Source organism: Crocodylus siamensis, chromosome 1 (genome assembly GCF_052110815.1).
Source record: "Crocodylus siamensis isolate JL-2025a chromosome 1, ASM5211081v1, whole genome shotgun sequence".
Classification (NCBI taxonomy): Eukaryota; Metazoa; Chordata; order Crocodylia; family Crocodylidae; genus Crocodylus; species Crocodylus siamensis.
Window position 1 is genome coordinate 133,194,108 of NC_143395.1, and position 12,021 is coordinate 133,206,128.

General features: G+C 43.0%; 1 protein-coding gene across 4 annotated transcripts in view; it reads left to right on the forward strand.

Moving 5' to 3' along the window:
- Nucleotides 1-12,021, forward strand: part of KIF25 (kinesin family member 25) — an 87,873-nt gene that overhangs the window by 53,389 nt on the left and 22,463 nt on the right. For all 4 annotated transcript variants that reach the window (XR_016441836.1, XR_016441839.1, XM_090043111.1 and 1 more), the window contains one exon: nt 11,457-11,608. Coding sequence is in view for 2 of the 4 variants with exons in the window: in XM_090043111.1 (XP_089899237.1) it covers nt 11,457-11,608 (152 nt within the window). In the remaining 2 variants the exon portion in view is untranslated. The remainder of the gene's footprint in view (nt 1-11,456; nt 11,609-12,021) is intronic.

Consider the following 12,021-nt stretch of genomic DNA (forward strand, 5'->3'; position numbering starts at 1 on the left):
AGGACTGGTATTTCAAACCAAAGGCTTAGCTTACTAAATCACCCTGTCTGGTTCTTGTTTGTTTTCAGAGACAATTTTTTTTGTTTGTGTTTTTTTAAGCTTGTGTGTCTTTGTAGATTTGATCCTCATGTACACCTGCTTTAGCAGTGAAGGGGCCATAAAGTGAGCATGAGTTATAGCTACACATTTTAAAGGCCTCTTACACTTCTCAAGTGGTTTAAGTGGCCTTGATATAAATCAGAATTGGGCTTGCTGGATGGTGCATGAAGTAAATATATATCTTATTTTTTTATTTGTATTTTCTTTTCAATTTAGATGATAAAATCATGTGTGTCATAACTAGGAACCTACCCAAATTGAGGTGACAGAGAGGCAATTTTGCAGGCTGAACACAGTGCCAGCCGCTGACCACTAATTGGCAGCGCCACGCAACAGACAGCCCTCTCAGCCAATCAGTGGCAAAGAGCGAAATCATGAAGTAGGTCCCTAGTCATAACAAATGATGCCTTAACAAATGAAGGGCTCTATCCATTTTGACGAAAATGTACATAGTGCTCTTAAAACAGCACTATGCACTTACAACATCATTGGAAGAATGATTGGTGGGGTGAGAGGGTACAAGATGATGGGCAGTACTGGTAGTGGCACTCGGGCAGTAATGGTATTAAGCAGAAGAAAGCTGTTGGACATTTTGCTTGTAACCTACCACAATGTGACCTATGGAGGATGCTAGTTTAGGAAGAAAAAAGCTTATGTTGTACAGATCATATTGTAAGGGTTATATTTTTTACTGTGGGAAGGAGTACAGGAGGAGAAGAGCTTTGTGGGAAGATCTAATTTTCTCCTCTGAAAACTGCCTGTCATATTGAAAAGTATAGCACAAAATCAGAAAATATTCTATTGCTTGTGGAAACATGCTTTCTTTTACACCTCTCTAATTATAGTTCCTGTCACAAGCTGTTTCCCTGCTGTCCCAGCAGGAGCTGGAACTCAGAGGCAAGAAGCATTTTCCTCTCTCTGGGTTAAAACAAAATGCACCCTCAGTGGAAATAATTGAGGGCAGTATTTTTATCTTGGGAGATTTAGTCACATAAACAGCCTGCTTGAGGTTTGTTTATGTGGCTTTGTTATTGCCAGAAACCTCGATTAAAAATATAGTAAATGTACTGTAGGGTTGTGTAAACATTTTTTTTAACTGTACTGTTATATGTATTTACTAAATCTTATCTTTTCTGTCCATTGAGCCATCCATAGAAAATTGGAACTCACAAGGAAATTGTAAAATAGCTTTTTTTTCAAATCAAGGATTTGTAGCTTTCCTCTCTTTCTGTGGAATAATAGTACTTATAGTATTCTAGACAGTGTTATTTTCTTTTCCTTAGGGTATGTCTGCATTGCAGACTCTTTAGGTTAAATTTGATTGCTACTCAAATTGTGCCTCCTTGATTACACACCCATACTTCTGGAAAAACAGGAAGGGCATCAGTGCAGAAGGGGCTCAGATTCACCTGTATTTTGGGAGGACATTGAGGATGTTGAAAGGACTCTTGCTCCCATGGAAGCTGTTGACTCACTGTCTTCCCAAGGAGGCAGCCCTACCAGCTCAGTTCAGCACAGTAGACAATTGGCTATGCCTTGTCCTTTTGTCTATTGATTAACCCTTTCAGAGGCCTTCTTAGTAATGAACCAAGAATCTGGCCTCAATTGATACCTAAAAAATAGTTAATATATCTACTGATGAAGCAGCTTCACATAGTTGTGGATCAATTTATTTTCCCAGGTGTTTGGGAGAAAAGGGTGAGCTCTAGGGGTGTGCGAAATGGGCTGTATTCGATTTGGATTCAAATTTGGCCTGAATTGGGGACAGTGATTCAGTGACAGCTTGACAGTGAACCTGGAAGTGGATCAGAAGTACTTCCAGTCCACTTCCAGGTCTGCCACCGAGGACACTGGGGTGGGGACCTGGCTCAGCTTGGCTCGATGATCAGCCACGGGGAGGGACCTGGAAGTGAACCAGAAGTGCTTCTGGTCCAGTTCTGGGTCTGCTGCCGAGCACACTGGGGCCCACCCCCCATGCTCCTGTGGGATGCTCTATCTGCCCCAGCATCTCACCATTCATGAGCCACCTGGTACCTTGAGATATGTGGAAAAAACATTTAAAGCTGTATCTATGTCTGAATTATTGAATCTTTCTGAATCTCTCTGAATTGATTCAGAGGGTTCTGATTCAATTCAGAGAGATTAAAGGGTCTCCTGATTCAATTTGGATTGGAGATTCAGCCAATGAATTGGGCCAAATCTCTGCCAAATTGAATCAGGGACCAAAGTTTCACACAGCCTTAGTGAGCTCTACAACTCAAATTTTTGCCATGAGGTTGGGAATTGGCAGCTTGAGCAGACTTTCATTGTTCTTCCAATCCTTGCAACGGCTGCTGTGTTTATTTCTGTAACTTTTAATAAATGACAAAAGCACTCAGCCCTTTGGAAAAGCACCTTTTAAAAATGTTTATCTAAATCAATCAATAAATATTCAGGACTAATACAAATATATCCAAGAATATGTGCTTATATCTCAATTACAATGAAAGCAGCAAAAAGTCAAATTCATAAATGGGTTATATTAATAATTATACTAAAAAGGTTAATAATGAAAAACAAACCCAAACAAAGTAAAGAAACCATAGAGCTAGGCCACCTCTGCTGCCTGGAGTCTAAAGAAAACAGCTGGCATTTTGAATGAAAACACATCCTCATTTATGATAACATTTCATCTAAAATATATTGGCCCACTGGGCCTCATTGACTTCTTCATATATCAAATAGAATACGATAGTAGTTTTCCTGTTAACATGCATGTCCTGCTGAATCAGAAAACCTCAGTGTCTTATATCTTCAAGTTGACTTTAGAGAGTATTTAGGGTATATTTTCAGGCCAGCCATAGCAGGGTCCCTCTTCTTTGAGCTTGGTCCTTTAAAATCTTTCCATACAGATGCTTAATATATACAGTATGATATGGTGGTAGTCCAGCCAAAAAATGACTAGCAAAAAATTTCCCCCATATTTACTTCTTTATAATACAAAAATGAGACTGGGGCAGATGGGGTATTGTATAAGTAAGGGTCTGACATAATTTTTACATTTTTGGATTTAACCTTGTGTGAACATCTTTTTTTGCATTATATCAATTCCTGCCATTTTTCTAAAGCAAAATAAATCCACTAGAAATCTGAGCCAAGTAATTTCACATTAAAATAAAAGCTAAATTAAAAAAGAACATTTCTGTCTGTAAAGATGTGGAACAATATTCTGTCCCTAGTGTGGCTCCTTTTTGCTGTAGCAAGAACTCAGAGGGTAAACACAGACTTCTATATGGGGTCCTGGGCTTTGACTTGCATCAAAACAGGGGCAGCACACTTGATTACACGGACAGCTTGCATGGTAATTAACTCAAATTAACTCAGATTGTCCTGGAGGGAAAAATGTTATTTAAGTTACTTCACAGGTGCTTAAAGTGGGACAGCCTCTGACAGCCTCTTTTCTACCTTGTATTCTATCATTGTAATGCCTCCCTTCGGCCTCCCCAACCCCTCTACTCTCTTCTCTTCCCCCCTCTGTTTTACCTCTCTGCTTTACATTTTGTCTTTCTAAATTCTACCTATTTACATTTTCATTGACATCCTGCCACACTTTTAGCTTCTCTTATTTCTCAGAGACTCTGAACAGCAGATTCCCTACATCTGAAGAAGGGTGACTGTACCCCAAAGCTTGCCACAAACTTTTTTCCAACTACTCAGTTGGTCTAATAAAAGATATCACACCTACTCAAAAAACCTTGCCTGCCTAAAGTGGGGCAGTGGATTTGTTTGTCTGTAGGATGCTAGGATAAAAGGTTTTGTTTTGTCCTGGGATAAATCCAACCTCTGGTTTTAGCCACAAGGGCCAAGAAGCTGGAATGACCACCCATCACAGTATTCCTGCAGTGCGGCTGTGCTGCAGGGGTGGACAGCCTGCAGAATGTGTGCCACAAGTGGCATGAGCAGCCTCCCTATATGGCACGTGGTAGACTAGCGAAGAGACGGACAGCACAATGGCAGATATGGAGGAAGCAGAAAGCAAAGCAGGCAAGGGAAGAGGATTGGAGTGGCACTGACAGAGGGTGGGAGCCAAGTTATGGCACACATGCCTAAAAGATTGGCCTCCGCTGTGCTAGAGAATGGGGTATGGCTAGTGCAGCTTGCTTTTGGTCACCTCTAAGATAATGCTTCATTGGGGTCATTACACAGCTCAAAGTATCTCTGTCATAGCAACCTTGTATGGTATTTGGGTATATTTTAATCATCTTAATGTATTTTATCATGTCTAGCTCAAACATTTTAGCACAAAATATATTTTTGTCTCTCAATTTTCACTGAAATGTGAAATCTGGGCCTCCATGATGCTGCATTCTTTGTACAAAACCACTCCTGTTCAAGTTAGTGTCATAACTCCCATTGACTTTAGTGGGACAGGATCAAATACTTAGCTGGCACCCTTGCACTAGAATTTTCCATGGTTTCAGTAATGCATATGATCTAAACAGTACCTTGTAAAGCATTCATTAACATCTGATATTCAAGAATAATATTTTTTTCTTGCTGCCAGAAAGTATATTAAGATCATGTAAGAAAGTTGATTATTGAAAAAAGCAGAGGAAGCAAGAGAAGGGTTAGAAGTGTGAGATGGCAAATTTATTGGCAAACAGATCATTAGTTTTTCAGATTCTAACCCAGATTCCAGGGCAAAGCTTTGCTCTTCATCTGTATCTAATCAACTGGATTTACTGTCTATTTTCTTGCCCTTTGGTTGGGCAATGTTTTCATTATTTCCCTCAACCAGAAATAGAGGCTGGATAGTTTACGATAAAATAACCTCTATAAACCCTTTGTGTTTGTTATGCGTTTAATCTCTGTATTTGTGCTTTGCGTCCATTAAAAGCAAAGTCCTACAGTTATTTTTTTAATCCACTTCTTCATGATCTCTGTTGGTTGGCCCTATTGCTATTTCATTGTAACTGTGTAACTTAGCTTTGCTTATTGCTACCACCGTATCTAATACGATTTACTTGGTCTGACTCATCACTGTATATATTCTACAGTCCTGATTAATTATAATAGCGCAGTAATTCCCCAAAACGACTTTGATCATGTTCTGATGCCTCTCTGTAAAAAAGCAAATCTTTTTAGAATATAATTAATGGATCTGTGTTGTTCCTAGCTCTCTCTTTACAGTGTCCATTATAAGCATGAGACATGATTTACCTGGTAAAGGGCATATCCAGTAGCCTTTGTTAGAGGAATCTGTTTTTAGGTTCACAGGAGGAAAGTTTTTTAGGGGACCTGAGGTATGACATAGCAAAAAAAGAGAGAGAAAAATGTTTCTTCACTTGCCTCAGACAACCTGAAAATATAAAATTTTACAAATACGAGTTGAACCCATGTTTCACTGGAGAAGATTAATTAGTTTTTTTTATAAACTTTTGTCATAAACATAATCATCTTCACTTCATGGTCTATGTATAATTGCCTGTTCCAACTTCAAAAGCTTTCAGACCGTTATTTCCTTCTGATTTCTTCTCTTGTAGACTGTAATTGAAATTTTTGACATGGGTGAGCTACCAACCCCACGATCTGGCCTCCAGATCTGGCCTCTGGAATAAGAGATTTAATTTTATGTCGATTCTCTTTTTATTATGTGAGTTTTTTATTTTGTGATCTTCATAGTATCATCATAGTATCATAGAAGTAGGGTCGGAAGGGACCTTGTAGATCTTCAAGTCCGACCCCCCACCTGGGCGGGAGAAAAGACTGGACTCAAATGAGTCCAGCCAGGTAGGCATCAAGCCTCTTCTTAAAGATCCCCAGGGTAGGAGCCAGCACCACCTCCCTAGGAAGTTGGTTCCAGCTCCTAGCCGCCCTGACTGTGAAGTAGTTCTTGTGGATGTCTAATCTAAATCTACTCTCTAACAACTTGTGTCCATTGTTCCTTGTCATGCCAGGGGGCACTAGGGGAAACAGTGTCTCCCCTAAACCCTTCTGGTCCCCCCTAGTGAGTTTATAGACAGTCACCAGGTCCCCCCTCAGCCTTCTCTTGTGAAGGCTGAACAGGTAGGTCCCGCAGTCTTTCATTGTAGGGTCTGCCCTGTAGTCCCCGGATTATGCGGGTGGTCCTCATCTGGACCCTTTCAGTGTTGTCCACATCTTTCCTGAAATGCAGTGCACAGAACTGGATGCAGTACTCCAGCTGCGGCCTGACCGGCGTCGCATAGAGGGAAAGGATCACCTCCCTGGCTCTACTTGAGATGCACCTGTGGATGCACGACAAGGTCTGGTTAGCCCTGCCAACTGTGACCTCGCATTGTCGGCCCATGTTCATCTTGGAGTCAATAATGACTCCAAGATCCCTTTCTGCCTCCGTGCTCTCAAGAAGGGAGTTTCCGATTCTATAAGTGTGCTGCTGGTTTCTACTGCCTAAGTGCAGCACCCTGCACTTGTCAGTATTGAAACGCATCCTGTTTATGTCAGCCCACTCCTGTAACCTATCCAGGTCTTGTTGCAGTCTTTCCCTCCCTGCTAGCGTGCTCACCTCGCCCCAAATTTTGGTATCATCAGCGAATTCACCCCGTCGTCCAAATCGCTGATGAAGAAATTGAACAGCACAGGCCCCAGGACCGAGCCCAGGGGGACTCCGCTGCCCACTTGCCCCCAGGTCGAATATGACCCGTCCACCACCACCCTCTGAGTACGACCCTTGAGCCAGTCTGCAATCCATCTGACTGTGTAGGCATCAATGCCACAGTCGCCTAGTTTTTTAATGAGGATGGGGTAGGAGATGGTGTCAAAGACCTTGCTGAACTCTAGAAAGGCTACGTCCACGGCAACACCTGCATCCATTGCCTTTGTGACCTGATCATAAAAGGCACTCAGGTTGGTCTGACATGACCTGCCCCTAATGAAACCGTGCTGGTTGCCCTTGAGCATCATCCCTGAAGCCGGCCCATCACAGATGTGCTCCTTGAGGATCTTCTCAAAGAGTTTCCCAAGGATAGAAGTAAGACTGACGGGCCTATAGTTGCCTGGGTCCTCTCTCTTCCCTTTTTTGAAGATAGGGACCACGTTAGCCATCTTCCAGTCATCCGGCACCTGGCCGGAGCACCACAAGTGCTTGTAAAGCCATGCCAAGGGCCCTGCAATAACCCTAGCTAGGTCCCTCAATACCCTGGGGTGGAGAGCATCTGGACCCACTGACTTGAACACGTCCAGCCCCTCCAGAAGCACTCTAACTTGGTCTTCCCCAACCTGAGGTCTGAAGGCATTCCCCTTGAGTCCATCTGGCATCACAGTGGGGAAGTCCCGGTCCCTGCACAAGAAAACGGACATGAAGAATTGGTTAAAGTGTTCCGCTTTCTCCTCTGGCGCAACCACCAGATTCACCAGCGTACTTTGCAGGGGCCCCACATTACCCGGCCCCTTCTTCATCCTCCCTATGTATTTGAAAAAGGACTTTTTATTATCCTTGATCTTGGACGCTATTCCTAGCTCTATGTCCGCCTTAGCTTTCCTGACAGCCCCCCTACAGGCCCGAGCAGAGGTATACTCCTCTTTGGAGATAGCACCCCCCTTCCACGGGTGTACGCTGCCTTTTTGGCAAGCAGGCATTCCTGGATGCCCTTGGTGAGCCAGGGGGGCTTTCGGCACTCTTGCCCCCCTTGCATCCTGTTGGGATGGACTCCCCTTGGGCCCTGTGTATCGTTTCCTTAAGGAACGACCACTCGTCCTGGACACTGAGTTCCCCTGCCCTCATGGACCCCAGAGCCTCCCCCACTAGTCTCCTCAGTTTGTTGAAGTTGGCCCTCCTAAAGTCTAGGGCTACTGTCTTGCTGCAGGCCCTTGACACCCTGCGCTGGATGGTGAATTCCAGCAAGCAATGATCGCTATCGCCCAGGTGGTCAAGAACCTGGAGGCCCCTTACCAGGTCATCGTCTGTGGCCAGGACCAGGTCCAACAGGGTGTTTCCTTTGGTGGGACCGTTCACCTCCTGGATTAAGTGGAGGTCCTGTATCTCAGCTAAGAACCTCTTGGAATGGTCCGTCCTGGCTGACTGTTCCTCCCAGCAGACGTCTGGGTAATTAAAATCACCCATGACAACTACATCCCTTGCCTTAAGTGCCTCTGCAAGCTGGCCCAAAAATTCCCGATCCAGCTCCTTCCCTTGGTTGGGGGGTCTGTAGTAGACCCCCACTGTCAAATTGCTCTCCCCACGGTCCCCTTGAATCTTAACCCAGAGCACTTCAGCCTGCCCTTCCTCTGACCCCATTCTGCTGGCAGAGGATGTGTAGTGCTCCTTGACATACAGTGGCACACCCCCACCTTTCCTTCTTTCTCTATCCCGCCTGTAAAGCCTATAGCCCCTAATGTTAACTGCCCAGTCATGGGACGAATCCCACCACATTTCTGTTAGCCCTATGACATCTGGGTTTGAACTAGCTATTCTGAGGGCGAGTTCCTCCTGTTTATTCCCCATACTGCGAGCATTGGTATATAGGCATTTAAGGCCTTGCAAGACTGTGTGTGCCACCCCCCGTTTAGGGAGACAGTCTGGACCCCCATTCCTTACCTTAGTACTCCTTGCCTTTGTCACCTGTCCTGCTCGGATGGCATCTCCTCGTCTTCCTGTGACCCCCTCCCCCGGCGAAGCTAGTTTCAAGCTATAGCTATATAGCTATGTATAGCTATCTTGCTATACATAGACAAAGCTGAAAGGCAAAAGAAGCCTTTCTTATGGAAAGATGGCCAGTAAGGGACATCTGAATTCTAAATAAATGTTTCTGGTTAGTGTCAATAAATTTAACTTGGGATCAGAGCCGTCCCTGCAGGGGGTGAATCAAGGTGACCACCCTGAGCCCCATGGAGCAGCAGCAGCATGGAGCTGGGCTTGGCAGTGGCTCTGCATCCAGCCACTCACTAACACCCCCGTGCATCAATGCCGCTGCGGCTGCCGATGGCAGTGGCAGCTTCTTTGGGTCCAGGACTGGAGCAGGAGTGGAGCCCTGCACGGGCTGATTTGTCCCGGGCCCCACACGCTGCTTGGGTCACCTCTGTTTGGGACTCGCAGGATCCAACACTTACAATAGTACAGATTAAGGTATTAGGTAAAGTCTCCATTTTTCAGGAGACTGGTAAAGTAGTTCTGTGGGACAAGTACACAGAGTTAAAATGTCTTTCTCATTTTTTTTTAAAGGGGGGTGTGGAAAGAAGAGACTAGTATTCCTTACTCAAACTTTGAATGAGTTGAAATAAAAGAAGCAGAAAGACAGTGATAGGGGCTCTTAATTAAAGCCAGAAGGCATTCCAGACCCAGTGAGTGTCTTGTTTGTTTAATCTTCTGTTTTTGTGTTGAAAAGCAATGAATTGTAGACCTGAGAAGACTGAACAAATGTACAAAGAGAACAAGACTTCAAGTAGAAACACTTGTGTCTCTTGCAATTTATTATGAATCAACAAAACTATGATTTTGCTGATTCGTGTTGCCATTAACTTTAGATATCTTGATAAATTAAGGTCACCGCAGGTAAATTTAATTTACCAGAAAATTCACACTTTTTTTAGGACTCTTCCTTTAATATTGTCCATTACCTTGTGAATAATCAGAATCGAGACTCTCAAAAATACTGGGCACCTAACCCTCTGCTTTTGAAGAAAATACCTCTGCTTTTCACCCTGTAGGCAGCACTGCACTAACACAGCTATCCCACTTCCAGTTTGGAACTAGCACATACAGAGCTATTCCAACGTGCTTCACCATGGCACCACCTGGCACTGCATAATCATAGTATTTGGAGCTATGGTTCCTTGTTCTCATAGCTTCTCTCAGGATCCAGCAAATGGTATTTTTCCATTCCTGGCAGGCATACGCATTAAAAAATCGCCACTCTCACAATTCTTTATGGTAGAAAAGAATCAGAATCAAACACCTACTCGAAGATATGGATTTAGTTTACAGGCAGTCCTCGACTTACAACATTTCGAGTTACAACATTTATAAATTGACACCCTGTTTCAACTTTGCAACGCCAGTTTTGACTTTACAACACTTGATCTAATGCGATGCCATGGCAGCGAACAAGTTTGCTGTGTTGCTCATCTCCCTGGAGAACATCTGTCCAAACTTCCTTGGACGCTTTCTTTAAGAAAGCAGACACGGCTCCAGAAAAACTTGCAGCCAAGACTCCTGAGAAGACTCCAGCCAAGAGCCTTTCAAAAAGTCCAGCAAAGTCACCTCAAAGAAGTCCTTCCAAATCAATATGATTGCTATTTACAATATAAATACATTAATGTAGCTATATTACTAGTCTATAATTGAGTACAAAATTCTGAGGTATTTTTGGTGAAAATAGGGTATCGGGCCTTGGTTCAGGAACCAATCCCCCATTTATGTTTCTTATGAGAAAATTGGTTCTGAGTTATGATGTTTCAACTTCAGACACAGTTTTCAGGAACCAGTTGTGTCGTAAGTCCAAGGATTGCCTGTACTTATTGGAACAAGAAGTCTATGGTTCCTGTAAAGGCCAGTACATCATTTTGACACTTAGAGTAAAATAGTTTTATTGGGATTAATTTTAAATAATTGAAAATTAAATCAGCAGCCACAGATAGTGCCCTGGACTCCTCTTAAGAAAAACCTTTTCCTAAGTGTTTGTGTCCACATCCCAAATGTCAGTCACATTGACAAACATGCTGCCAATTAAGTGATGATGTCCCACCTGGGAGCTCATTATACAGTCTGGTAAATCCTCCTCCTGAGTTTCTGAAGTCTTTGTCTCCATTCTTCGTGTCAATCGGAACGTCCTTCCTGGAGCAATTACTTCAGTTAAGAGCATTCCTAAGTCGGGACGCCTGCTCAGGGAACAACAGCGCTGAACTTTTCCCTAGGATTAGAATATTACTTCTGATTTCCTAGAATTTATTCCAAAGGTGTATTTGTCATTTCCACAGGTCACAAGAAATCGCATTTCTACTATTTTATCCCAACTCTGTACCCTTATAGGACTGGAAGTGGCATGAGTTTAATGTAAGATAAACAGGTAAATTATACATCAGTATGATAAAACATTTCAGGAAGCTCTTAGCTTAACTTTTGTCTTTTTACCAAAAGTAAAAAGTAGCATTCAGATTATTTCCACCAGCCTATTGCTCGTGAGATGGCTTCATCTTGGCTTGAAATGTCATGTGCCGTAGCTGGAAGGGTCTGTCCAGTAGACATTTGTGGACCAAAACACTGGCAAAAGAACAATTTCAAAACCAGGTTAACAACAATGCAAGAGGTAGGAGGAGGAGCAAAAGGAAATTATTAGGTCCAGGTCTAGTTTCCCAGATTTCTAATTCCAGTTTTCCTATCAACTAAACTTTTATCTTGCTAGGACTGTTGAAAATGCTGCTGAATTCCTGCAGCTAGTTAATAAAGGTCTACAGCTACGGGTCAAACATCCAACATTGGTGCATGCTCATTCCTCTCGTTCTCATCTGATAGTTACATTGACCATAGCCATGACTGTCTTGGGAGATAGCATTGGTAAGTAGAATGTTGTTAAAATCTCTCCATGTCTCTGAAATGTAGTCTCTGGATTGAAGGATTTTCTTATTGTTCTCTCCTTCATTCTGTCTTTTTTTATAGCATTTAATCTTTGCTCCCTGATCTTTCCTGTTTCTTTTCAATTGCTTTTCCAAACACCAATCTAATTAGTATGTGATAGTTGTTCAGCTTGTTCAGTGTTTTCATAGAACTTCTGCACTTCTCTTACCATCATATAACATAGTACCTAGGGAGTTTCAGTGTGAAACAATGGCATAGCTAACAGGCATAAAGATGAAAACTATAGCTGCTTAACTTCGTAAATAATTGTTATTTAATTATACATGCAAAGATTGTGGTAAAGCAGACATGCTGCAGGGCATATGCTGACCACTACCGAGGGCAGGAAGGAT